At 41.2% G+C, this 26,954-nt stretch overlaps 2 protein-coding genes across 2 annotated transcripts in view; both read left to right on the top strand.

The window, feature by feature from the left end:
* MDN1 (midasin AAA ATPase 1) overlaps window positions 1–16,214 on the top strand; it is a 143,766-nt gene extending 127,552 nt beyond the window's left edge. The window contains exons 89-102 of the mRNA XM_054569713.1: window positions 1,759–2,090; window positions 2,351–2,530; window positions 3,574–3,675; window positions 4,407–4,608; window positions 5,767–5,937; window positions 7,594–7,757; window positions 8,597–8,686; window positions 9,607–9,722; window positions 10,333–10,507; window positions 11,694–11,767; window positions 11,873–11,987; window positions 12,767–12,830; window positions 13,904–14,046; window positions 14,766–16,214. Of these exons, the coding sequence (XP_054425688.1) occupies window positions 1,759–2,090; window positions 2,351–2,530; window positions 3,574–3,675; window positions 4,407–4,608; window positions 5,767–5,937; window positions 7,594–7,757; window positions 8,597–8,686; window positions 9,607–9,722; window positions 10,333–10,507; window positions 11,694–11,767; window positions 11,873–11,987; window positions 12,767–12,830; window positions 13,904–14,046; window positions 14,766–14,954 (2,117 nt within the window). The 3' untranslated portion in view covers window positions 14,955–16,214. The remainder of the gene's footprint in view (window positions 1–1,758; window positions 2,091–2,350; window positions 2,531–3,573; window positions 3,676–4,406; window positions 4,609–5,766; window positions 5,938–7,593; window positions 7,758–8,596; window positions 8,687–9,606; window positions 9,723–10,332; window positions 10,508–11,693; window positions 11,768–11,872; window positions 11,988–12,766; window positions 12,831–13,903; window positions 14,047–14,765) is intronic.
* A 4,420-nt stretch (window positions 16,215–20,634) lies between these two features.
* Window positions 20,635–22,698, top strand: LYRM2 (LYR motif containing 2). The gene is made up of 3 exons (XM_054569712.1): window positions 20,635–20,718; window positions 21,365–21,505; window positions 21,955–22,698. Exons 1-3 carry the CDS (start codon window positions 20,674–20,676, stop codon window positions 22,033–22,035), a joined length of 267 nt encoding a protein of 88 aa, XP_054425687.1. The 5' UTR covers window positions 20,635–20,673; the 3' UTR covers window positions 22,036–22,698.
* The last annotated feature ends 4,256 nt before the right edge of the window (window positions 22,699–26,954 follow it).

Here is a 26,954-nt window from a genome sequence, read left to right as displayed (position 1 = left end):
TTAAATCATGTTTGGTCAGGTCAGTTCCATTTTGCAAAAATTGCTTGTTCTTTATTGCAGCTCTCTGAGCAGACTAAAGCTTGTTAATCAGCAGTCCTCTCTCACTGCTGTCATTTCCAGTCCTGCATTTTAATGCTGCTGTGCCTGCGTGGTGCTTCACCACACTTGGCTCCATCTCCCTGCAGCCATCCCTGTGCCCATGCCATGGACCGGTGTAAGCACTGGGCATGCCCAAGCTTCTCCTGCAGCTGAGTTTTAGCTTTTCAGAGGAAATGATTGTTTCAGTTATTCATTGCTGTTCTTATGTTGTGTGTTTAGCCTGAAATATGAAGTTGTCATAATAGGGAATGAAATGGAAGAATCCCAAGGGGAATCAATCCCATGACACGTGACCTTAGCTTTCTGGTGCCTTTGTCACCCATTGTTCAGCCTGGGTGACCCCTTAGGGAGTGTTGTCTGGTGTTAATTGGAAGGACTGTGGAGGAGGTGCTGTAATAGTGGCCTCCATCCTGGTGGGGAACCAGACAGAAAGATGTGAGCTGGCCTTCCTCTGCTTCTTAAAGAATCAGTTTGGTAAAGCTATTAAATTAAAAAAGAAAACACCATACTGGGACAAAAATAGCAAGTTACAAAAGAAAAATAAGACACTATTTAGTACAATTTCACCCATTATTTATGGATGCATCAGATGTACAAAAACATGGAAAGGAATACCATGCAACATTAGGCTATGATGACATCTAAGGAAGCAGGAAGGGGGAAGGCCTCCAGAATCCAGATAATTGTGTCCAGAGCCATTTATTTATTAAAAAGAAGCAACAGAAGTTTGACACAAATATGGCAAAATGTTAATAGCTGTTAAATCTAGGAGGTGAGTTATATGGTTCTCATAAATGTAAAATATGTTTTCCGTGTTTAAAATATTCAATAACTAAAAATAAATTTGTGAACTTGCTACTTAACTAGAACCATTTGGCTAAGGAACTGATAGAGAGAGGCTTTCTTCAAGTTCAAAACATTATTTGCTCTATGAATCTCTAGTTTACATTGTAAACATAGTATAAATTGTTGCTTCTGAGGCTATTTCATTAACTTATAATTTTGGAGTGTGACTTCAACTTTGAGTTCAACAATCAGGCAGGCATAAAACTAAGAAAACTAAAGCCCACTGAGAGTGTAATAAGCCATTTGCCCTAGAAAAACATCCAGGCTCATTTTAAGCTATTGCATGTGTACACTAAGGAGCGGTTATTTTAAAGGATTATTTGCTAATGAAGTAACTGATTTTTGAAGTGCCCAAAGCATAGAAAAGTTCTTTAAATAAGCAAAAGTTTTCAAATAAGAGTCTGTCCATTTGGATTACTTATTATTTAAAGAAATATACCTCCCAATCAATTGTATGTAATATGTAAGTATGGCTTAGATTAGGGGTAGGCAAAATTTTTCTGTGATGAGGCAGGTAATATATTAGGCTTTGTAGGCTGTAAGTTTGTGACAGAGGTAGTATGAAAGCAGCCATAAGCAATACAGGATGGATGGGGTAAATACATAACTAACTGCAAGGATATGGTTGTGTTCTAATAGAACTTGACTTACAGAAACATGTAGAATTGTAGATGGTCACATTAGACCCATGGGCCATAGTTTGCCAATTCCTTGTTCAAATAAGAAAACAAAATACTTAGGTAATTACGTCCCATCTTAAAAAATGTTGTTGTTGTTGTTTTAATTCGACATTTCTTTTGTTTATCTACCCAGAAGAGAATCCTTTGGAAATTAAAGAAGAACCAATGGACACCGAAGAAGGAGGTCATGAAGCTGAGGAAATAAATGAAGAGACTGAGGCTGACCAGAATGAAGGTCAGGGTCAACATGCACCTGAGGAAGGCCCCAGCGAAGATGACAAGGGGGAGGGAGAGGAAGAGATGAACACAGGGGCTAGTGACCAAAACACAGACGCAGACAAACATTCTGAAAAAAGCTCAGAGGAGGAGGAGCAGCAGTCTCCAGAGGATAAGGACAACGATGCAGAAGCCACGGAGGAAAATGCACAGGATGGTGTCTCTGTGGACCAAGGTCTCCAGCCTCAGGTAGTATGGGTGTCTGGTTGGCCTTGTATTAGAAATAATAATAGGGAGGAGACATTATCTTATCTCACTAGAAGGTCCTTTAGGATACTTGTCCATCTTTAGGTGGTGCTTCTTTCCGTTTCTGTGTTAAGACCCTCCCTGGCTTATCCCCTCCCCACAGACTTCCCTTAGTGAGGCGTGGGGTGCCTGCTTCCTGCAAAGGTTCCCCACCTTGTGTTCTTTCCCCAGAGCATTTAATGCTGTTCTTGATTTCCCTGCAGAAGGAGGAGAAAGAAGAAGAAGAAGAAGAAGGCGAGAACTCTGAGACAGAGGAGCAGGTGCCAGAGGCCCCAGAAAGGAAAGAGCACCACTCCTGCGGGCAGACCGGGGTGGAGAGCGTGCAGAGTGCGCAGGCTGTGGAGCTGGCCGGGGCCGCGCCTGAGGGCGAGCAGGGGAAGGAGGTGAGGGGCCTTGGCCACTTGCCTCTTAGGAGGGTCTCTTCTCTCTGGCTGAAATCTCAGTAGTTGGTTTACATGTGATGTTTAGTTGTCACTGACATCTAAAAGATCATCTTTCATTCTTGAGAAAATGATCACAGACCTATTTATATATGCTTCCCAGAACTAACCCCAGACTATGTTACGCATTTTCTTTAACTGATGGACTTAATGAGAAAATTATGAGACTGGTAGTTTTCCATGGGAGGATGAGGTTTATTATTTTATTAGAATGCTTTCAAGGAGAGAAAGGTAGAATTCAGACTTCATGCAAAAATAGGCCTCTAACAGTGCTTTCACTTTCCATGTAGTTCACTAGACTTCTAAATGTTCTAATTTAGAAAGCAAAGCACTTTCATTTTTTGACCCTGGGTGATACGTTCTGTACACGGCCCCCGTTTGGGCCACCGGCCTGCTATGCAGAGAGCGCTGAGTCAGAGGACCTGCTGCGACAGTGGTGGCTCCGACAACTCCTTTAGCTTTAAGCCCCCGTTTTCTCACCAATAATAGCAGCTGTTTGTACCTTTTCCACCCCATTTATCAAGCACCTGTTAGGTGCTTAGCATTTTTATTACTTCACCAAGGTAGCACAATCACATTATAAGATGGTTGATGTTGTGGTACTTACTATTATTTTCATTTTCTATTTGAGTTAAATAACCCTAAGTGAAGTTAAATGACAGTCTCAAGGGTACATGGCTGGTTTCTAATTGAGGTCTGTGCCACCTTCAGAGTAAGCCACTGCACTTGTAAACCAAGCTAATCTGCCTTGCAAAGCAAAGCCTGTAATCCAAGAGGGTTACAGATCTGGGTCTAGATGCTCCTGTGTCTGCCCCAAGGCCAAGCTGTAGTCACGGGTGAGTTCCAGAGCAGGCAGGCAGGCAGGTATGAGTATTTAGCTCTGAGATGAGAATAATGATGAGAAAAGTAATGCACAATGTAGAGGAGTTAACCAGTTGCTGGATAGCTTCCTCCATCCTCATTCTTTCATGGCTTGGATTTCATAGGAACATGGGAGTGGAGCTGCGGACGCAAACCAGGCAGACGGCCACGAGTCCAACTTCATTGCCCGGTTGGCCTCCCAGAAGCAGACCAGGAACAACACACAGGTCTCTGTGACTCTTCAGTTAAACTAAAGTGAAGGCTGTCTGTAGAAAAAAAATTAAACATAGGGATTTAAAAAACAAACAAACAAACAAAACCACCACATTCCCTGTCTTTGCTGTCCCTGTTCTACCAGACATAATGGCAGCACTGGTGAAGAGACTAGGACCTTGGGGGCTTTCCCAGTGGGACTTGTCACTGGCCCTTCCCTATGCAGGGCACACGTGCGTGCACACACCTGTCCCTGTTCCAGAGCCTAAGACCCTGCTGCTGTGTGCTGCTGCCTAGCACCAACCAGTATTACTTTTTTCAATGTCATAGTCTTTTGAGTTTTAAAAATAAGCTTTTAATAGGGTATAATTCATGCACATGGTACAAAATTAGTATGTAAAAATTAATTCCCTAAAAAGTTTCCATCCTATCCCTGTCCTTAAGTCATCCAAGGAAATCAATGCTACTAGTTTTGTCTTCTTTCAGATCTTTTCTGCATGTGTAACATGTGGATGTACGTATGTGTGTGTGAATTTCTTTGCTTCCTTGCCTTTATTCAGGTGCTATATCAGAAAATGTTCTGTATGTGTATATAAAGAACTGCCTATTCTTTTTAACAGCTGCACTGAATTGCATTTTTGTATGGCTGCATTTAATTTACTTAACCAGCCCCCACTATGTATGGACGTTGTTATTTTTAATCTTTTCCCAAGGCTCTGACGAATTTCCTCATTACTTCTCACAGAGTTTTAAGAGGAAACCTGGACGTGCTGACAATGAACGCTCCATGGGCGATCACAATGAGCATGTACACAAGAGGCTGAGGACTGTGGATACAGACAGCCATGCTGATCAGGAGCCCGCACAGGCCCGGGCCCAGGCTGAAGATGCAGCTGCATTTGAGCACATCAAACAAGGGAGTGACCCTTATGACGCACAGACCTACGGTGGGTGCAGGGAAGGCTTCTTTGCTCGCGGAGCTCTCTGTGAGAGCTTACTCTGGTTGGCTGTGTGCCCGCCAGATGTTATTACAAAGTCATCTTAGGAGGGGAAGGAATGACTTTTTAAAACCATTTTCTCTCTAATGACTATGCAGATATACAAATCGTTTTTTGTTTGAAAGTATCCATCACCAAGTACAGGTGCTCAGTGTTTCAGGGTCTAGTATATTCTTGATAACCATTGGCCATACCCACACCCAGCACTGATCCCAGGGGCCTTTGAGTGCTGGACATTTCTTCATAATCACCCTGAGGTTGTTTCCTGCAGTGGCAGAAGCTGCAAAGTGGAAATACGTGTTTTCTCTGTAAGTGAAAAGGGACGGGGGGAATCACCCATATAAGAAGAGAGTGTTCAGGCCTTCGTCAGTTTCTTTTTCTAGTTCTTGGTGACCTTTCACCGCTTTTTGCCTAATATGTAAATTGTTGATAATATCTATCTATGAGGATAGTACAATTTGTAGTAGATTACTTTTTTCTCTTTTGTCCCTACTTGTTAGGAAAATAAAGCAGTAATAATAACAACAATAACAGCTGCCATGTATTGAGCTTTTACTTTGTGCAAGACAGTGTTCTGAGCCTTCGTTGCATGGTCCTCGAATTCCTCCAATGAACTCATGAGCAAGGATATCTCCATTTTATCGATGAGCACATGGAGGCCTAAGAAGTTTAACTTCTCCAAGATCAGGATGCTGGGATTCCCACGTTCACCTTTCTATGCCAAGTGTTATAATCACTACCATTTCTCCACTCATATGTAACTAGCTGCTGTGAATCATGTGCCTTGTGCCCAGCCTGTTTATTTTGGTTCGGTCTCTGGTCATAGCAGTAGAAACCCAGCTAAACATCCTACTTCTGTGGTCACATGTGTAGTTACACTGTATCCTTGTAGCTTCTGTGAGGGGTAGAGAATACGCAGTTACATTAGTAGGTTAGGAGAACATCTTGGGCACAAACAAGCCAAGCACTGTATCCAAGCCACATCGCTGGTCAGAGCTAGCATTATTAGATTCTTTAAAGCTAGCAATACAGAAACCACGCCCGCTCATGCTTACTTTGTTCTGCAAAGACCTAAGCTCTGTATGTTTATGTGCACTTTGTTGGCAGATGTAGCCAGCACGGAACAGCAACAATCTGCAAAAGACTCCAGCAAGGATCAGGAGGAGGAGGAGACAGAGGATATCCTCATGGACACAGAGGAGCAGGAGGAGCTCAGAGCAGTAGACACAGAGCAGCTGAAGCCACAGGAGGTCAAGTCAGAGACCACAGCAAGCTCTGGTGAGTTTACAGGGAACAGCCCCCTCCTGAGCACTTTGTCTTAGACAAGTTGCTTCTCTTGCACTGCAGTCTAGTCCTGTCCTACACCCATGGCCCAGACGTTCGTTGGCCTGTAATAATGCCACCGTATTTAGGAGTGGGAAGGGGAAGAGGGGCGCCGCAGGACACCCCTTCAAGGAGGCCAGTGAAACTTGAGTTTCAGACAGAAGTCTGTCAGCCTTTTAAAAACATGTAGAAGAAAACAGAATAGATCACTTACTCCAGTTGTGACAAGAAGGTATATTCCTGAATATTAGAGAAATGTTTTTGATTATATGAGGATATACAACATTTAAGGAAATGGAATGGGGACAGTGCATGTAAGAAAGTAATAAACAACTTGCATACAGTTCAATTTAATAGTTGGCCAAAGGCTATTACTAGTTTATTTTTTTAAATTGTTTAATACATTAAAAAATAACTTTATCAGCAGTGTAAAAATGAACTGTCAATAATGAAAAAAATGCAAATTTAAAAGAACGTGCCAAATTCAAAAGCTTTTTCTTCCTCCTTCCTGCGACCTCGGGCATCAGTACTGTTGAGTGACTGGCCATTCGATGATGACGCTGGGAAAGGCACAGCCTCTGGGATGAGAATTTCATGAATTCAAACCCAGACTTTGCCTCTTACTCAGTTCACAGGTTGAGGCAGATTATTCATGTTTTCTTTATATCAGTTTCTTCATGTATAAAATGGAACTTTGATTTTATTTATCTTAGTTTTTGTTTATATCAAAGTTTTACATGTATATAGTTTAAAGAATCACACAGTTCGACAGGGCTTGTCAATAAAAACTATGAAGGGGACCCAGAATAAATTAGAACTATCTTCTGGAGGTCAGACCCCTTGTAACACAGGCTTCCCCTGCTAGGCGAGTATTCTAGGAACCCATCTGTATCAGTGCACCAGCTGGCATTGTTGTGAGAGGCTGCATTTGGCTTCAGTGAATTTTTTTGAAGATTCTTTCAGTGTGTTTGCCCATTTCATTGTGGATGATTTTCAGGTGCACCTGCCCGCACCACACTGAGTGTTCAGAAGTTTTTGACCAAAAACGGCATGACCCTCATGCCTCACCCTCCATATTCACCCAATCTCACCTGAGAGACTTTTTTTTTTTTTTTCGTTTCCCTGGATGAAAAAAGTCCTCAAAGGGGAAATGTTTTGCTGATGTGGAAGAGGCAAAACAAAAAATGGCAGAAGCATGAAAAGGCATCAAAATCGAGTTCAAAAGCTGTTTTGAGTAGTGGAAAAGACAATAGGTGTTATTGCATCAGATGGAGACTACTTTGAAGGTGACTGAAGTTTAAACATGTAAGGATAATACACAATTTTTTAGAAATACTGTTTTTGGGGGGAGGGTCTGCCCTTGTATAGTCTCCCCTATTCCTACCTCTTCAGAACAGCTACCTTCAGCATCAAGGTGAGGAGGAGGAGGACTTAGGGAAATAAGAATTTATTTGGTAATGAGTTTCAGAAAGAACATGCGGAACCAGTGTGTGAGGTGTGTTGGGGAGTGAAAGAGTGAAGTTTGATTGTTAGGATTAATAGGCAACCATGAAAGTGCAGTCTTTATGTTAATATTATGGTAAGTGAAACTGTGTTTTTGTATGTAAATAGGCTCTGATGAGATGGAGATGGAGACCAAACCTGTTAAAACAGAGGAAGACCAAGACCCCAGGACAGGTAAATCCGACAAGGAGACAGAGAATGGGAAACCGGAGAGAAGCCGAGATTCGACCATTCATACAGCCCATCAGTTCCTCGTGGACACGACTTTCCAGGTGCTAAACGTTTCACAAGTGGTGGTGGGGAGGCGTGATTATGGTAGGGAAAACTCTTTCACAAGTTATGCTTTAGTAAGTTGACAAAATGTCGTTATATATTTCTTTTTAAATCTTTGTCTTTCGAACTTTATGGAACATCTGTTTGTTTGAGGGCATCATAATTTTTAAGATCACTGTTGGCATGACAGGTGTCTGCTAAGCAGATGCCACACTGTTCTAAGGGTTAATCCCAGGATTACAGTGGGTGGCCTGCGCCCGAGCTTGCGGCGAGGGTGGTCCCTCGGCCTGGCTCTCACATCTCACAGCCGCCATGCTTGCATAAGGAGCCTGCAGATAGTTAACAGTTTATCCTGCTTAAGTAGCAAGTGTCTTTGACATAATGAATGCATTTAGGAAGAACCGAGTAACTGAGTTATTTTCCCCAATTCTTTAAATTAATGTGAGTCTGAGTTAATCAAAGAATGTTTTCATTATTGGTATCTTCGTGGGAATTTTGTTTTGCTGGGATTGATTTATAAGTGTTAAAATTTCCTTTAGCCACACAATATAATGTACAGATGATGTATTGTAGAATTGTATATCTGAAAACTCTATTTTATTAACCAGTGTTGCCTCAATAAATTCAATTTAGAAAACTTCCATTATCCATCTTGTCTCAACAAATGGAAAGTAAAAGAATTGCTATCTGGCATCTTTTTACTGTGCCGTTAAATTTGCTTAAGTCTTATGTCTCAGGGTTATGTATTTGGCGTTCATACTGCAGGGAAGAAGGCAGACTGACAATGAGCCGGCGAGTCCAGCCTGGGCTGCCTCTCATCTGTGGTTTTTCTTCTTAGCCCTTCGTAAAAGATGTTGCTGAGCTCAGACAGGAGCTGGAGAGACAGCTGGAAAGGTGGCAGCCACACGAATCTGGAAACCCAGAAGAAGTAAGTCGCTGGTGTTTTCATACAATATCTTGACTTTTGTTAAGACATAGCAAGCTTAATCTTGTAGGTTCTTAGCTCCAATAACCTTTGTAAAAGGGACCAGGTATATGGAGAATGGAATTACATTCCTGAAGCCTAAGGCTGTCCATTGCTTTCTGCCTGCTTTGCCACTAGCCCTGTAGGTTAATCAAAACAGAGAAACTTGGTAGGATTAATTTTTTAACTTCTGATGCTCAGTCTGTAACGGATGTAATAGATGTCATGGTGGTTGGAAAACAGGGCAAAAAAGATACTGCGTCATCCTCAGAATAGGCCACCTGGAACATTGCCAGCTGGTGTAATGTGGAAGTGTAGATGACACAGAAGTTTTATTTTTAATGACTTGGCATTCTGAATGTGCTGTGTGTGTGCATACACACATATTTTATGTCTGTTAACATCATCCCTACCACATGTGTGTATTGCCTGCTCTGTCATAGTTGGCAAAAAAAGTAATGGAGCTGTGTGTCCGGGAAATACACAGGCTGTTGAAAGTCTTGGGAGATTTGCAGTTGTCACTTTTGCTTTTGAAACAACCTTGAGAGCCCACGATTAAGTGGCTGGATCTGCTGGCACCAAAATTACCCATTCCCGGCTCCCTCTCCACATGAAGGGTACAGGAATACTCTCTGTAACTGATGTAAGGCATTGAATTCCAGTCTTTTACTGTCTTGTTCGATTCCTTCTCAGTTGAAACTGGTGGGGGAGAGACATTTTTTAATCAAGTGAATTAGCAGCTAAGAGAAGCTTTAAAGTGCTTCTGTTGAGGAAGTTGATTCAAGTTATTTTCTACCACTTAGTGTCAAACCTTCATCTTGCTGTAATGACTTCGGCTGGTTCTGATATTCTAATAGTATTACATGTTGCTGCTTTTGTCACAGGAAAAAGCTGCAGCTGAGATGTGGCAGAGTTACCTGATCTTAACTGCACCTCTTTCACAACAGTTGTGTGAACAGCTTCGTCTCATCCTAGAGCCTACCCAGGCAGCCAAACTGAAGTAAGTCTTCTCCATAGGACACACTCACAGTGCCCTGAGGAGATGGCACTACTGCCTTTTTCGTTGAGCTTAGCACTTAGCCTCTTACTGTGCCGGCTCTGGGTGGCCATTTCTGCTGGGTAGGCACCAGTACGGTGTTCCTCTGCCTGTTCTCATGTTGTTTTCTACCACAGGTTTCTGTGAAGTTTGCTCTGGAGGCATTTTCTGTGATTAATAACCTAATGGAAAATTGGCTGAGCCTCTGTACATGCTGCTTACATGGCTACATGTTGGGTTACTCACGTGTTGCATGTTACTCACCTAGATCTTTCAAAGATGGGTCCAAAATCCAAGTCAGCGCAAACATTTCTTTTCTAATTTTAAAAAGTCTCAATTTTTTGGACCTAATTATTACTGCCACATATATAACCAGTTTTTTTTTGCTGCTGATCAAGAAGAATTTGGCCCATAAACCTCAACTGCAGTAGTAACACTTCATTGTGGCAGGTTACTGATTATTTGGTATAATTGGTTATAAGGTATTATAAATGTGATTTCATCTTTTTAAAGAAGTTCTTAAGGGATGAGCAGTTTTTAACTCATCTTTGTCCCATTTGGGTACATTTAATAGAGGAGACTATCGAACTGGGAAGCGACTGAACATGCGGAAGGTTATCCCGTACATTGCTAGTCAATTTCGAAAAGACAAGATTTGGCTTCGAAGGACCAAGCCCAGTAAACGCCAGTATCAGATTTGTTTGGCTATTGATGACTCCTCTAGCATGGTAGACAACCATACCAAACAGGTAAGAAAGAAAGGTTACTTAACATCAAACCACGTCACATGTTTTAAATATGACCTGGAAAAAACACTTTGAAACACCAGTTAGTCTTTTCTGAGAATGCGAATGATGGGTTAGTTCACAGGGGCAATTTCAAGATGTCTCAGATATTTTGGTCCCTTACTGTTACAGGTCTTTTAAATTGTTTTGTTTCTCAACCTTGCTATGCTTTTTGTCTAGCTGCAGAATAAGTAAATTTGACAATATGTTATTTTCCACAAAATGCAGTGTACTAATAAACTATTCTTTAGACCATACACAACAAAATATTGGAATATCTTTTTTTAAAAACGTATTCACCGTACATTTCTTTAAACCTGACATTATCTAGAATTAGTGTTCTGTCAGTATTAACAAGGTTTAGGAGTCTGAATAGAATTATTTATGATACTGTAAATAATACCATGGACACTAAAAAGTGTGTTGTTTTTTACAATGATGCTATTACGCAGCATGAGCCACTGAACAACCAAAAATCTGTACATAGGCTGTGCTGGAAAAAGTTTAGTCTGGGTTCAGATCCTGCCTCCCTGCATGACTGACTGAGTGCAACATGACTTTGGACAGTTTATTTAGTTCTTAAGAGTCAGTCTGAGAAATAGGATTATAATGGTACCTACCTCAAACTCAGAGTTATGAAAACTAAATGGAATAATGTAGAGCACTTGGTTTAATGTATAGTACTTGATAGGTATTCAGTAGATATTAATTCTAGAGGTATCATCACATTCAACATCTTTTTATATGAATTTAAAATTTAAAACTATGCTCTCATTTACACATATTAGAATAAATTGGTTTTTAAATATTTTACCCATAAGAAATTACTTTTTATATAGTTGTTTTTCTTTTTTAAAGGATTAGCTTTTTTAAATTTAAGGACGAGCTGTCTCAAGGCCACTTTTATTGGATGATGTCTAGAGCAGAGCTTTCCCACCAGTGTACTGGGTTCTGGGTTTCAGTGTCTGTGGTTTTCGCCAGGGCCTAGGGACACCCCCGGGCTGGTGGTGAGCGGCCATAGTGATGGCGTTCTCCTACAGGCCGTACCAAAAAAGATGTTTGCTGTGGGAATCTTGGGATAAAAAGGGTTGAAAGGCACTGGTCAAGAGGATATTTTGATTTCTTTAACCCTTAATTTTCTATTTCACAGCTTGCATTTGAATCTTTGGCTGTGATCGGAAATGCTCTCACACTTCTGGAAGTGGGTCAGATTGCGGTGTGTAGGTAAGAGTGACTTCTAGTCACATCAGGAAAACTAGACTTCTATGGTTATTTTGTTAATATGACAAAAAATATAACCCCCATTGTATTTGTCTTTTCTCCCCCAAGTTTTGGAGAGTCTGTAAAGCTATTACACCCATTCCATGAACAATTCAGTGATTACTCAGGATCCCAGATTCTGCGTCTCTGCAAATTCCAACAAAAGAAAACCAAGATTGCTCAGGTACGCTAAGGACATCAAATGTCTTCTGCAGTTACTCTTCTCATTTAGGAGAGACATGATTTTTAGAACACCTTCCCCCCAATGTGGTATTAGGACAGGTAAAATTTACAATACAGAATGGTCACAAACCCCAGCCTGTGTACCACTGGGATAGAAACTTCCTTGGCACCCATTATTAAACATGGTGTAACCTCTTTTTTCAGTCTCTCAAAGATCATTTTTGACTTTGTATCTTTGATTTCCTGGCTCCCTATTTTTCTGAGTGTTTTGGAACATTTTGAAAAATAAACCATCTTCCAGCACTCTTATCCGGGGGGACCCCATTTAGCCTACAGTAGAAATGATGTAAAAATAAAAGTGACTCGCTCAGGAGGACCTAAGTTCAAAACACGGCATGGGACAGTCATTCTGACCTCCTGATTACTGCCCTCACTTAGCCTCTTTATGTTGCACTGGACATTTTGTGTTTTCTTGCCTCTTCTTGGAAAAAGACACCTGTTTGGTTCATTTGGGGGACTTTCTATTCTTTAGCGGAAGTATTTCTTTTCCTTTGGGGGTGTCTGGTAGAACACTAGTGGGCTGTATGCCAGACAAATGGCTGTTTGCGAATGCCAGTACCTAAAGGTAGATGCCATGCAGTGCTCCTGTACTGTGGGTGGCTGGACGGGGCTGTGATCTGAGATGGTTATCTGATTGTCACTTGTGTGTCAGAAATAAAATTAGTTCTCTCTCACAATGGGAAGAGAGTTTAAATAGTTTTCTAATTGTTTCTGGTTTAGTTTCTAGAGTCCGTAGCCAACATGTTTGCAGCTGCTCAGCAGCTCTCACAAAACATCAGTCCAGGTGAGCTGCATTCTGTTGCCTTTGTTGACAAAATTATACTGTTGTATTTGCAAATTGCTTGCTTCATCTCCCTGTACCCATCACCATCTTTTAATGTGTATGCTCTACAGGGAAAGGAACAGGAGATGGAGAGGTATTAGGCATTCAGGGAATTTTTCATTCATTCTTTCAAAAATTTTTATTGAACCTACACCCATGAGACTTACAATCAATGAAGGAATTAGATACTAATTAACTAGTTTATATTAACTGATCTGTACTTATTTGATAGATTGAGAGCCATGAAAGGAGCAAGTTGTATGGGGTTAAGTATGAATATTCTGTAACATTTTAAGAGGAGGACATAATTCAGAAACCAGCTAATCCAGCCACAATTGATTTGGGGCTTGAAACACACAAGTTCTTTATCTGGCACTTTGCAAAAATCTCTTGTCATGATTGGATCATGGAAAAGACTTCCTGAAGTTTGAAGCAAGTTTTTCATACTTCTCAAGACTTGGTAAACTTTGAGAGAGACAGCTGCCCTCAGACACTGCAGTCTTTTGCTGATAACATTAGATAGCTCAGTATTTTTATTTTAATTCACCATTTAATGGTCCCATCTAAGTTTTTAAATCAATTTCAAGAAAAAAAAAGTTACAAAAATTGCGTACAAGAAATTGGCAAGACTTTGAGACAGTTCCAGGGTTCTGATGGGTACTTATTTCTAATGGCCTCCTCAATACTGCATTTTTATATTTTATAGCCAATCACGTATTTTAGTTTTCCTACATGTTGCTCTTGAATTAAGTTATCTAAATGGGACATTCCCTGAAGCATTCCTGGGAGATACTCAGTTGACAGAAGCTGTGTGTGTGTGTGTGTGCAGCCCCCTGACTCAGGCAGCTGACGTAACACATCTAAGTAGCAGCCCTCTTTACTTGTGCCCAGAAGTCATCAGTTCCAGGGATCTGTTTGATATTAGTAGTACAGAAAAAGCCTGAACCGTTGTCTCACTTTAGGCAGTTTGGAGTTACTGTTTAAAATGGACTTCCATTGTTTCCCTCCTTCCTCTCCTGCTCTGTTTACTGCAGACACTGCGCAGCTCCTCCTGGTGGTCTCGGATGGACGCGGCCTCTTCCTCGAGGGCAAAGACAGAGTCCAGGCAGCAGTCCAGTCTGCCCGGAATGCAAACATCTTTGTCATTTTTGTTGTGTTGGATAATCCTACTTCACGGGTGAGTGACAACCAAAAGCCACTTTTCTGGGGATAAAGCGGAGATGCCCTTCAACCTTTTCTACCTGAAGTACGGCCCAGGTGGCACTGTCATACTCAAAATTCCTAACACTCACCATGTTCTCTCAGGCCCTGTTCTAGGCACTGTATAACTATTTTCTCATTTAACTTCACATTAACCCAGTGAGGTGGGGATCATTCCTACTCTAGTGAATGAGACAGGTGATGAGTAAGAAAGCCAGGATTCTGACTGACTCCAGAGTCCATCTATCTTACTCCTTCCTGTGTCCACTCTTGGTAATGGCCTTGTCCTCGTGGAAATGTAGACAAGCCCTTTCCGGTTACTTGGATCAGCAGTGCCCTCTTCCAAGCAGGAAGCCCAGTCACCAGGTGTAGCCAAAAACCTGGTAAGATATCCGCAGATCCGGTTAAGGCCTAGATAGCAAGTTGAAGATTTAATGTGAATTATTCCAACTTGAGAATGGGGCACACCATCACAGGGAAATGGGTTTTTTATACTCCTTTCCATCCCTTCCACTGCCTGTTCCCCTAGAAGGGATGTGTATAAAGATCTGCTTTCACCTCAGAGTTCTGAAAATTTTGTCTTACTAAGTAATGAAAACTACATATAGACCTAAAAAATGTCAGCAAAAGAGATCATGGAAGAGCTAACCAAGGACACTGATTTAATGTTTATTTTTAAATGTCTTCTGTTGACAGGATTCTATCTTGGACATTAAAGTACCAATATTTAAAGGACCTGGAGAGATGCCTGAAATCCGATCCTACATGGAGGAGTTCCCATTCCCCTTCTACATAATTCTCCGCGATGCGAATGCGCTCCCCGAGACACTCAGCGATGCTCTCAGGCAGTGGTTTGAGTTAGTGACAGCCTCTGACCACCTATAGACCAGAAAGAGCACCGTCCAAAGCTGAGACTTTAAACCACGGTCAAGATGGCGTACTTCTTGCCCAGGTGCTCCTTCTTGGACAACTGTTTTTGAACTCGCAGCTCTAAAATATATTTTATCTTAGATCTGATTTATAAAAATTCACTCAACGGCTACAAAAAAACTTTTATCATAATGTACATTTTCCACATAATTTCAGGGCATAGAGAAAATTCTCGAGTTCCTTATTTGCCCTAGGCTAGTGTCCTTATAACAAACCTGGGGCAGCAAAGGAGCAGCCAGTGTCGGGGCTTATGCCTGAGAGGAGGTCAGCCCCGCCCTTGGGGCCCAGCTGTCTGCTTTTCCTCGAAGGGAACTTGGACACCTGCCTTGAGGAGATGCTGCCAGGTGCACAGGACTGTGCCAGTCTTATGGAGAAAGGCCTGAAGGGAGCTGTGCTTTGGACCCCACTCTAAGGTTTGGCTTTGCCAAGCCCACAGTGTGGACGCAAAAGCTGTCAGGTGGCTGAGACAGCTGCAGTTTTCAGAGCCCAAGTGTGTGTGTTTTCTTACTGCGCTTCATGTGAGAGGAACTACTCTCTCTTCAAAGGTAGGAGGCTTGTTGTGTGGGTGTGCGCTCATAAAACATCCAGACATCATGCGGCTCAAGTAATCAGAGGTGAGCCTTGGGCTTTAAAAATGAAGTGGCTTTCAGTGTCCTTCACATTTTGCTGCTTTGGGAGACTATGCAATGATGGGAAGATGAGTGTCCCCCATTTTTTTTTCCAGTCTTTCAGTGCCATAGTCCCTGCTGTTGTAGTAATTTATTTCTTTAGTTCTTTTTTTTTTAACAGTTAAGGGGAAGAGTCATTCCTCACACTGCTTTTAAGATGGACTGAGCCAGTCTCATTCTGGAAACAATATGCTGTACCCAGAAGAACTAAGCAGCTGCACCTGCTTTTTTACTCAGTCAAAATACAGTTTTTAGGCAGTTTTTACTTGGCCAGAAAGCAGTGCTTGAATACTTGAAACTATGTGCTGTGTTCTATTTAAGTTCTGACTATCAAACTGTTTTGTAGACAACTGCCATGATGTAATCGTCTATCTCTACGTCTGTTATCAAGTTACACTGTGAAGTTTGCCACTCTTGATGTGGTCATCAAAGACACAGATTGCTTATTGTTTAACCAAGTGTCCTAAAGCATGTACCTGTTGTTACATATCATTTTTTATTCTAAAAAGCTATGCAGCTTATATTCTGAAAACTATTAAAATATATATGCCACTGGTGATGTAACTTGTGACCATTCTTAATGAACTACAACAGAGAAGTGTAAAAGGGCAGTGATCTGGCCTGCGGGACCAGTCAGCTGTCACTAGCTTAGACTAACATGACCTCACAACATCAGTGGCTTTACTTACAGTAAGGGTTCATTTCCTACTTGTTTTCATGGCAGTGGATGGTGAGCTCTGGCAGGCTGGCCTCGTGGTATTGGAGAAATGGCCGGGTAGAGGAAACACGCAATGGCTCGTAAAAATTCTGCTCCAAAATGCTGCCTCTCTCACACTCAGGTTTCGTTGGGGCAGCAGAATTACTCTTCCAGCAGGGCTGGATCTGGTAGGGAAAGACACCAACATTATGACAGTGATGTGGTCTGTCGTCTCCATCTTCAGTTGACGGGACCATCCAAACCAAATCTTCACAGTGGTGTGGTAAGCTGGTGACTCCCTTGGCCCAGGAATAGTGCATAGTGTCTGGGAGAGTAGGAGTTCCAGGAAGCAACTACCCAAGAATGCCACTTTCAGCTGTGCCATGACGGGGAAAGGGCCTGGAGGCATGGGAGCAGTCACAGAAGACCTGTCCGGAACGGACCTGGTCGGGGTCAGGCAGGCGCTGGCCCACAGTGAAAGCACAAGTCACTTAGAAGGTACCAAGGAGATGCTGCTGCGCTCTCATACTCGCGTACCTGCTTCTCCTTCTTTACATCTGCCTTACTGTCTTCATTCAAACCCCAATCTTGGCTGCACTGCAGCTGGAATTCTTTTAAATCTGTAGCCTGGAGTATTAAGTGGTATCCCAAACTAACCACTTTGTTAGCTTTGCTTCATCCTATCCACAACACTGAAGGAGATCTTTCATAAGTTCCTCCCGAGGTCCCTGCTCTAGGAGGGTATTGCTAGCGTGACCCTTTGCTGTTCTTTCTCTCTCTGCATCCCACCCCACACTATTGGATCTGATCACAGCTAACCACAGAGATCCTGGAATCTGCTAGTGTTCCATGTGGTCTTCACCTGAAATTTTCTTACATACTTTGCCTTTCTGACAAACACTTGGCTCAGACAGGCCCTCTGGGAAGGATGAGCTCCCATATTATGAACCTTGACATCTGTAACATTTTACTGAATTTAGATGTCTTCCTGCCCAAAGTGTGAGGCTGAGGACAGGAAGCATATGTGACACATGACAGTACTACATGTGTCTAGCATAAGTGAATGTTTCTGCATGAGAAGAAGAAATGGGGTAAAAATATCTTCTCACACATTTATTTATTTATGGATGGAACACTGTCAAAATTTTAAAAAAGATCCCAAGATGATTTGGAGGGAAATGATACAAGACATTTCTAAAGGTCATATAGAACATTAATAATAAATAAGATTCATAAAGGGAACTCCAGGAGAAAGAGCATAGAATGGAATAAAGACACTCTTCAATAAACAGTGTTGGGAAATCTCGGTAGGTACATGCAAAAGGGTGAAACTAGACCACCAGATCACACCACACAGAATAAACTAAAAATGGATAAACAAATTTAAGTCTCAAAACCATAAAAATCCTAGCAGAAAACAGACAGTAAAATCTCAGGCATCTCTTGTAGTAATATTGTTGCCGATACATCTCCTAGGGCAGTGGGGGGAAGGGTGGCATAAACGGAACTACATCATATTTAAGAGCTGCTGCACAGCAAAAGAAACCAACAAAATGAAAAACCCGCTGTATGGAAGAACATTAGCCACTGAATTTTATGAGGTTAATTTCCAAAATACATAAAGAACTTCTACATAACTCAGTACTAGGAAAACAATCTAATTTAAAAATGGGCAAAGAACCTGGACAGACGCTTCTCCAGAGAGGACATACAGAGGGCCCACAGACATGAAAAAATGCTCAATGTCACTAACCCGCCAGAAAGATGCAAATTAAAACCATCATGAGATCACCTCACACCTGCCAGAATGTACCATCAATCAGTCAGCAAGCAACAAGTGCTGGCTAGGATGTGGAGAAAGGGGCGCCCTAGTGCACACTGCTGGTGGGAATGCAGGCTGGTGCAGCCACTGTGGGAAGCAGTGTGGAGTTTCCTCACAAAATTAAAAATGGGACTGCCTTCTGACCCAGTGATTCTACTTTGGGGAGTATGTCCAAAGAATCCCAAAACACCAATTCAAAAGGATATAGGCACCCCTACAATAGCCAAGATCTGGAAACAACCTAAGTGACCCATAAGTAGATGAGTGGATAAAAACGCCATGGTACAGCCCTGGCAGGTGTGGCTCAGCTGGTTGAAGCATCATCCCGTATACCAAAAGGCTGTGAGTTCGATTCCAGGTTTGGTCCCTGGTTGGGGGGAGTGGCAACCGATGTTTCTCTCCCTCTCTCCCTCCTTTCCTCCCTCTCAAATCAATAAGCATGCCCTCATGTCAGGATTAAAAAAAAAAAAAAGCTGTGGTACATTTGCACAATGGAATACTCCTCAGCCATAAAAAAGGAAATCTCATCTTTTGCAACAGCATGGATGGAGATTATTATGCTAAGTGAAATAAGCCACTCAGAAACACAAACACTATATGATCTTACATGTGGAATCTAATGAATAAACTGACGAAATAGAAATAGGCATTGATATATGGAACAGAGTGACAGCTATCAGGAGAGAAGAGGGCCGGATGAAAGAAGGTGAAGGGACTAGCCAAAGAGCATACCCATAGACAGAGACAACAGTGATGGCCAGAGGAAAGGGGAGAGCGGGGGCAAAGGGGAGGGGAAGGAGGACATCTGCAATAGTGTCAACAATAAAAATAAAGTTGAGAAAAAGAACCAACAGGGGAGTCTTCCTGCCAGATAACAAAAATCATATTAGTTCAAGATGAAATAATCCTGACAGATTATTCAGACCCTGAAAGAATTTACCCTGGGCATCACAAAATCGAAAAAGAGGAATTCAGTGGTATCAAAATTATAGTCTGACAGTTGAAAACTGAACATCCACATCATGCCATAAGTCAAATTCTAGATGGAGTAAATATTTTCAACATCAACAATGAAAAAGTTTTTAAAAAAAGCCTACAAAAATGCACCTTATTGTATGGAGACTTAAAGCTACTACAGGACCAGAATAAAAAATTAAATAGGCAAATAGCCCTTACAAAATTAGAATAAAAGTCTTCGCCAGCATTAATGGATCAAAGGCATGACAATTCACAATATAAGCATCACTAAAAGTGGTCAGGGATATTTAACCTCACTAATATTTAAAATAAAAAAGTGAGTTGCTATTGCTAATTGGTAGACAAATTTTGGAGGGTTGGGGGAAGTCATGGAGTAAGCCTGGTAATGTTCAAAAACATCATTAGAGACCTTATATGTGGCACAGACTGTTGTCGGTGCATTACATCTACAGCTCTGAGGGAGGCGCTGTCACCTTACTTGACGCACGGGGAGAGGTTAAGTAAGCATAACACAACTAGGAGAAGGGCGCACCAAAGAGTCCAGAAAACAAAACATTTTTGTAAATGTTCATCAAGTAACATCAATAAACATGTTTTAGTTATATATTAACTCGGAACAATCCTATTTAGAAAAGTATTGCAAAGATTTCACTAACCTCACTTAACAGTAATACAGCCTAAGGACTTGTGTGTGTTGTGGGAAGGACAAAATAATAATGAGGACATAAGGCATAGGAATGTGCATTTCCTTGCTATTAATGACACGAAAGTATTTTATTTTTAGAGGGGAAATGGGGGGAGAAAGGGTAAAAATCATCATCGATTGATCGGTTGCTATGCCCCCACCTTGGGACCAAACCTGCAACCTTGCCATGTGCCCCACCAGGAATCGAACTGGTGACCCTGTGCCTTGAGGGACCACGCTCAACCAGTTGAAGCACACCATGAGGGCTAGTGATACAAATTTCCAAAAGCTGCACTGGGGCAATTTAAAGTCTCATAACTAAAGAGAATCATGAAGACGACCATGCTGCCAGGAAAACGATTGCAATAGATAGAAAAAGTGCAGGATGAAAATGATGCGGAAAAAAGACAACTGAGCAGGACACAAACTTTAAAAGAAATTAATATTTAAACTTCCAGTATTTCTAACTATATGCATTTAAAAAGCTTTAAAAAAATACACTAGAATAATTTCCCCCGCTCACCTCCAAAAAACTTCCATTTAATGAAACTCACAACTGTATGTTAAGAACTGTGCTAAATCCCTTTCCATTCATTATACAGAAACTGCCATCCCGTTTTACTGATAAGAAAATTTAGACTAAGACAACTGAAACTGCCGAAGGCTGCATAGCTCCTAACTAATTCCAAAAGCCCGGGCTCTCTAGATCGACGCACAATCTGTACGCCACCTCCCAGGAAACCGAGGTCACTCCACCCCGTGGTCCCTCCCCCACTTCCGCTGCTGCGCACTGTGGCTCCAGCCAACCCGGCTTTCGGGAGGACATGGCTGCTTCCCGCTTACCCACAGCAACGCTAACGCTAAAGCAGGTACCAACTGTACTCATCCTTCTAGGGCAGCTTTCCTGGGTCCGAGCTCGGTTCTCCCTCCCTCCCTACACCCAATCTATGGAATGTGTCTGGGGAGCAACTGGGGCCGGTGACCCCGCGCGCAGTATCTGGCCTGGGCTGGAGCGGGCGGGTCTTCCCGGTGTGCTGTCCACTGGAAGGAGGGGGGCAGGGGAAGGGCGGGGGCCGGCAGGAACCGAGACAGGTAGGGCAGGCTCTGGATCTCTTGCTCCCCTGATGCCTCAGCTGCCCGATGGCTATGGTAAAAACTGTTTTTGCTTGTTGTACTCATCTGTGGTAAAAAGAAAACGAAGTTACGAAGGGATTTTAACAAGTGCGTTAATTTAGAAAAGGTGCTGCTATTGTGGTTAGTTTCTAGGAGTCCCGTAGCCCTTTTTCTGCCCAGTGGTGCGCTCTTGATTTTAAGGGTTATCATGTTTGACAGAGGAGTAAGCACACAGCCGAAATAAACTTGTCATTTTCTTAAAAGAAAAAAGATTTTTCTTTGCCCTTTTCACAATTAAGGACCAAAGAGAAGTTAATCTGGTTATAGTTTGATTTGCTAAAGTAGAGCCCTCGGGGCTGTTGATTGTGCAGTTGTAATTGCTGTTTCTCCTCCCCTTTGCAGTTCCTAAGAAGGCAACAAGTTCTCCTTCTCTACCGAAGGATTTTGCGAGCCATTCGCCAAGTTCCAAATGATTCTGATCGCAAATACCTGAAGGACTGGGCGAGGGAAGAATTCAAAAGAAACAAAAGTGCCACTGAAGAGGTAAGAAAAGATCACACACCCTGACCCTTTTGTATTGTTCAGTGAATGTTTACAAATGTTTAGTAGGCATCTTGGAATATAAATGTCACTGAGATGGTAAATTTTGATCGTTCCTCTAATGTTACTGATTTTCTACATGTTAAATATTTAAAATTTCGCTTTTGCTGTATTTACCTTCTACACTAACATCCCCTGACTTTCCTCTTAACTGCCCGCGCCCACCCCTCCCCCCGCCCCCGCCCCCCGCCCCCGAAGACTTACAGATACTACAGCGTGATGGTTTAGGAAGTATGACTGCCAGACATGTGCCTTCCTGATAGCTTTTGGCTTTCCTAATATGCAGCCGTTTGAATTCTCAGTATTGGTTCCTGACTTTAACAAATACAGTAATACAGCTGTATCTTGATTAACTAGGTAAAACAATGACCAGATTTCATTTTCCCCTACAGGATGCAATCCGGATGATGATTACACAAGGCAATATGCAGCTCAAGGAGTTAGAAAAAACACTTGCTTTAGCAAAATCTTAATGATGGCATCATGTTGAAAGATTTTCAAAGTCTCCATGTGTTTTGATGAGCTTAGGCTCAACAACGGGCAGCCCAAAGTCAAGTCAAACAGTATTTACAGCACTCCAGAACATGAAGCATGGCAAAGAAAAGCTGTTTCAGAATAATTGCCTTAGCACTGGAAAACATACCCTATATTTTGAAAATATTTGTCGGCAGTTTTTGTAAGCAGCCAAAACTAGTACAAAGTAACAACAAATGGACAGTTGGCACATAAAAAGATACTCAGCACCACTATTTATCAGGGAAATGCAAATCAAAACCACAGGGAGATACTACACATCCATTAGAATGGCTCTCATTAAAAATGAGCATGACACCCAGTCATGGTGAAGATGTGGAGAAATGGGAACCCTAAAGCATTGCTTGTGGGAACATAAAATAGTACAGTCACTTTGGAAAACAGACTGTCAGTTACTGAAAAGGTTAAACATAGTTGCCTGATTCAGCAATTTTACAACTAGGTTTACAGCCAAGAGAACTGAAAACACATAGACAAATATTCATAGCATTATTTCATAATAGCCAAAAAGTAGAAACAATCCAAATGCCCACCAACCGATAAGTGAATAAATAAAATGTGGTATATCTATACAATAAAACATTGTTCAGTAATAAAAAGAAGTGAAATACCGATACTTGCTACACACAGATAAAACTTGAAAACTTTAAGTTTCAGAAAGCAATCACAAAAGATCACATATCATATGATTCCCTTTATATGAAATGTATAGACTAGGCAGGAAGATTAGCGGTTGCTAGCTCTTTGAATGAAATGATAATAACTTGATAGGGGGTTGTCTTTTCGGGGTGATGAAAATACTCTAAAGTTAGATTTTGGTGTTGTACAATGCTGTGAATATACTGAAATCCACCAAAATGTACATTTTACATGTATGTGAATTATAAAGTGTTTTTTCTTTTTTTAAAGTTGAGATAGAATTGATATAACATCGTATAATCCATAAAGCTGTTTTGAAAAAGAGTATGAGATGTAGGACTGGGGGTGTACTGACCTCAGGACATAACCTAGAACTTGCTTGAAAAATCCTCCATTACCCCTCAGGGTTGTTGGGGTATGTTCTTCAGATGTGCCATGATCTGATACTCGAAAAAGATCACTGGGAATCTAGAACTTTGTTGCAAAGAGAGGCAAAAGAGAACCTTAATGAATAGCTTGTACACCTTAAGAGGAGGCAACTTTTTAGGCAATTTCTGGATTAAACTAATGCAATTACCTTAATATCCATCCATGTAAATCATACATGGAAGTATAGTAAATCATTAGGAAAGATCTCCAGTGCATTAGGTTCTCTTACAGTGAAGGGAAAAAACAGTTTGAAGAATACTTCAGAGAAAGAAGTGGACTTGAGGACATTTTTGGAAGAGACCGATTTTTTAACAATTTAGTGAAAGTTTATGGTAAGAGGCTGAGATTGGTAGTCCTGTAGAATGAAGTGCTGTTCATCTACAGAACAGATCTAAAAAGTTAATCCACGAATCTCACCAGCACCTGGAATATACAGAAAACACTACGCAGAATGAAAAATAGTGTCTAGTATTGGACTGTGCTCCAGAGGTGAGGCCTGAGCTGATGGTGGGATATGTCAGCGACCTGCATTGTCCGGGCCTACCTCCCTGTCCCACAGCCTCAGAGCCCACAGGGCGAAATAATTCTGGATACTCCCCCCCACTGGGCAGCCTGCTAATTCAGAGTGCTTGCATGAGACAATGTTTTAGATTCTGTGTTCCTCAACCTACTGCAAAGGCATCTGGTGAAAAAAGCATTTGTGAAGTTTCTGAAGAGAACACTTTAGAAATATTCTTTGTGTAGGACAATTGACATGCATATGCAAGTACAAGCTGTCTCTAGCAAACCTAAAATCTTGAAAAGTTAAACATTCTTCTGTGAGGTGAGGAAGTCAGTGACTGGGTGATGCTCTTCCTAGCAGTGGGGTCCATGGAAGACTACGGGCATTTGCGGTTTGAATTTGCAAGATGAAAATATTAAAAATTTAATTTCTTCCAGAAATTAAGATGATAATGGACAAGCTTTTACCTTCATCTCTAAAGAACTGTTTACTTCCATTTGTTAATTTACGTGCTTTGGTTATTCCCTCTGAATTATAGGCCAAGCCTGTTGTTTAGCCAAAAAGACATATTTAGTAATTTCTTGTCATATATGAAGGCATGGTCATTTATTAAGGTGTTGGCTAGAATAGAACAGCTGGTGGAATACATTTTATTCATCATCTTTATCAGTATTCTGGATTTGACAACAGATTACCTTCTTGAGTACATTCCCTGTAAACTATACTCTTGTTTGAATGTGAAAGTTTTGTTCCTAAAGTTTAATTTTAAGTAGCTTGAATGTTCAGTTTATGTATTTGAACTAAGAATAAATCAATCTTTGTATTTTATTCTAAAACACAAAAGCTTTCTAGCCTACGAGAAGTGGCTAAGGCTGTTTATTATTTAACACGTTGACTGTCCCTGTGTCACTGCCCCCTTTCAGGTGTGCCATCAGGTTGGAAATTTTAAACTCATGGCACAGGCAATGCTGTGAATGTGCCTGCAGAGACAGGTGGCTTTCTAACACGAGGAAAAGAGAACGTTGCTCCTGCTGCATGTGCTCTCGTGGCCGTGCCAGCAGACACACTCGGCGGGGCGCAGGCAGAGACCCTTACTTACCTGAATTAGCTCTCCTATGCAGTAAGGAAGGGAAATGCCAGTAAAAAACCAAATGGAAGCAGCTCGCACCTACTTTGGAAAAAAAAAAAAGAAAGTGGGGATTATGTAGAGTAAGATCCAAACAGGATAAAAAGCAATTGTGGCTCTGTGCCAAACTAGAAATCACCATAAGCTATTTCCTTCCTTCAGACATTTGAAAAATTACATTAGGATTAAATTAATTATTTGTTTACTGAGAAGAGTGAATCAGTTTTCACCCATTCTACTTTGTATTAAAAAAAGGTGCTGTACTGTGTCTTGCTTGTGTGTTACTATATTTATAATCACCATATTTGACTTGTTATAGGAAAAGATTTCCCCTTAAATTATAACAAAATGTTTTTTTTCTTATTCATAAAATGTATTCTAAAAGGTCATTAGCTTTTTAAAACTAGTTTTTTTTTAAGATTTTATATATTTACTTGTAGAGAGAGGGGAAGGGAGGGGGAGAGAGAAAGCGAGGGAAAGAAACATCGATCGGTTACCTCTGGCATGCTCCCCATTGGGGACCTGGCCCCCAAAGCCATGCCTGTGCCCTGACCAGGAATCAAACCAGTGACCCTTTGATTTGCAAGATGATGCCCAACCCACCAAGCCATACCAGTCAGGGCTGGTTTGTTTTTTAGTCTTAACTGATTGCCTTTTATATCACAAGAAGAATTATATTTAGCTTTTAGGAACAATTTGTTAAGTCATAAAATGTCATCTTGCCTGCATAAAATTACAAGTAATGTTATCCTTGTGTGTTTTCCAAAAGGTCAACAGTTTAAACAAAACATTAGTTTAAACGTGCATTGAGAAATCTCTCCATGTTACAGCAGGATTTTTAAAAAATATTTTTTCATACAATTCACCTGATCACTTTATAGCAGATGTATTTAAATACTTATGGAAATATTGTGTAGTGTGGCTGGATGAAGGCACTCTTTCAGGAACCATAAAATTTGGTTAGCTGCACAAATGAAAATGTAGGCCAAACAGTATTCACACTTCCATGGTTTAAATAGGGAATTTAGCATCCGTAGTGTTGAAGAACCAAGTCTAATGCTTGGAAGAGACACAAATTCAAGGTTATATATTCAATAGAAGACAACATACTTCTCAAATATCAATGCTTGACTGAAAAAAAAAATAAGGTAAACATGAAAACATCACTTCCTTTATTTTGGGTTCCCAAGATCAAAAGTAAGATTAGAGCTAATATTCAGTCTATCACAGATATTTACTCAAATGAAATAATGCACTAACGAAACCCCCCTGGAATACTGTACAACCTATGTATTTTATATCACTTTCCCCATAGCCACTGGAAGTTCCAGCCTTAGTTTGAAACATAACCTACATGACAGGCATAAATTAGTAATAGCTCTGCTTCTTTGGAAGAGGACTCCTGTGGGTGGCATTTGCTTATTTTAGCACAAGGGAAAGATACACATCGGACCCATAGTTGAGTTTTTGACAATGAAGAACAAAAACAGAGCAAGTGTAGTTGTTAGAAAAGCTATTGCTTCAGTGGGGAGATGCTGCCATCTCTCTGAGCTTGAAGGCTAACTGACCCTGTCCTCATTCCTTGCCTGTTACACAACAGGTTTTTTTCCCCCCATCTTTGAGAGACAAGATCTGTGTAATCTTCAGACTAGGTGCATTCGGCCTTTCTCATTCCTCCCTAGTCTCTTCCCTAACTGTGACTTTGACAAAATACTTTTTGACAAAAGTATTTAGTTCGCAATAATAAACTGCCTGCTTCTGGTGGGTAGGAGTTGCATCAAAATACTTTCCAACAAAGCACTCTATGGCCTGAAGTTACCATCTAGCTCCACAATCCTGTGAGTGCATTACTAATGTGAAAAGAGGAAAATACCTCTACAATTAGCAATCCAGAGAGTCTGTGGGGAAGAACCATCTACCTACATAATAGTTGAGAAAAAAGATAAGCTTACAAACACAAAAATAGGCTTAAGGGCATCAGATTAACTCCCTATCCAGGTTCTGTAATGCTGACAGACGTCTACATTTATAAGGGATGTCTGTATCCATAGATTGTCACTATGAAGAAAAAAGAGGAACAACTGAGTTTTGGTAGGCAAAAACAAAGAGACTAAAAACATACTTTGGTTTTCCATGTCAAGAAGTCATTCTTTGTGGCTCAA

This window comes from Pteronotus mesoamericanus, unplaced genomic scaffold (assembly GCF_021234165.1).
Source record: "Pteronotus mesoamericanus isolate MK-2021 breed Mesoamerican mustached bat unplaced genomic scaffold, CSHL_Meso_final contig_20, whole genome shotgun sequence".
In the NCBI taxonomy this organism is placed as follows: Eukaryota; Metazoa; Chordata; class Mammalia; order Chiroptera; family Mormoopidae; genus Pteronotus; species Pteronotus mesoamericanus.
Note: the sequence above shows the minus strand (reverse complement) of the source record. Positions and strands in the feature narration are given on the sequence as shown.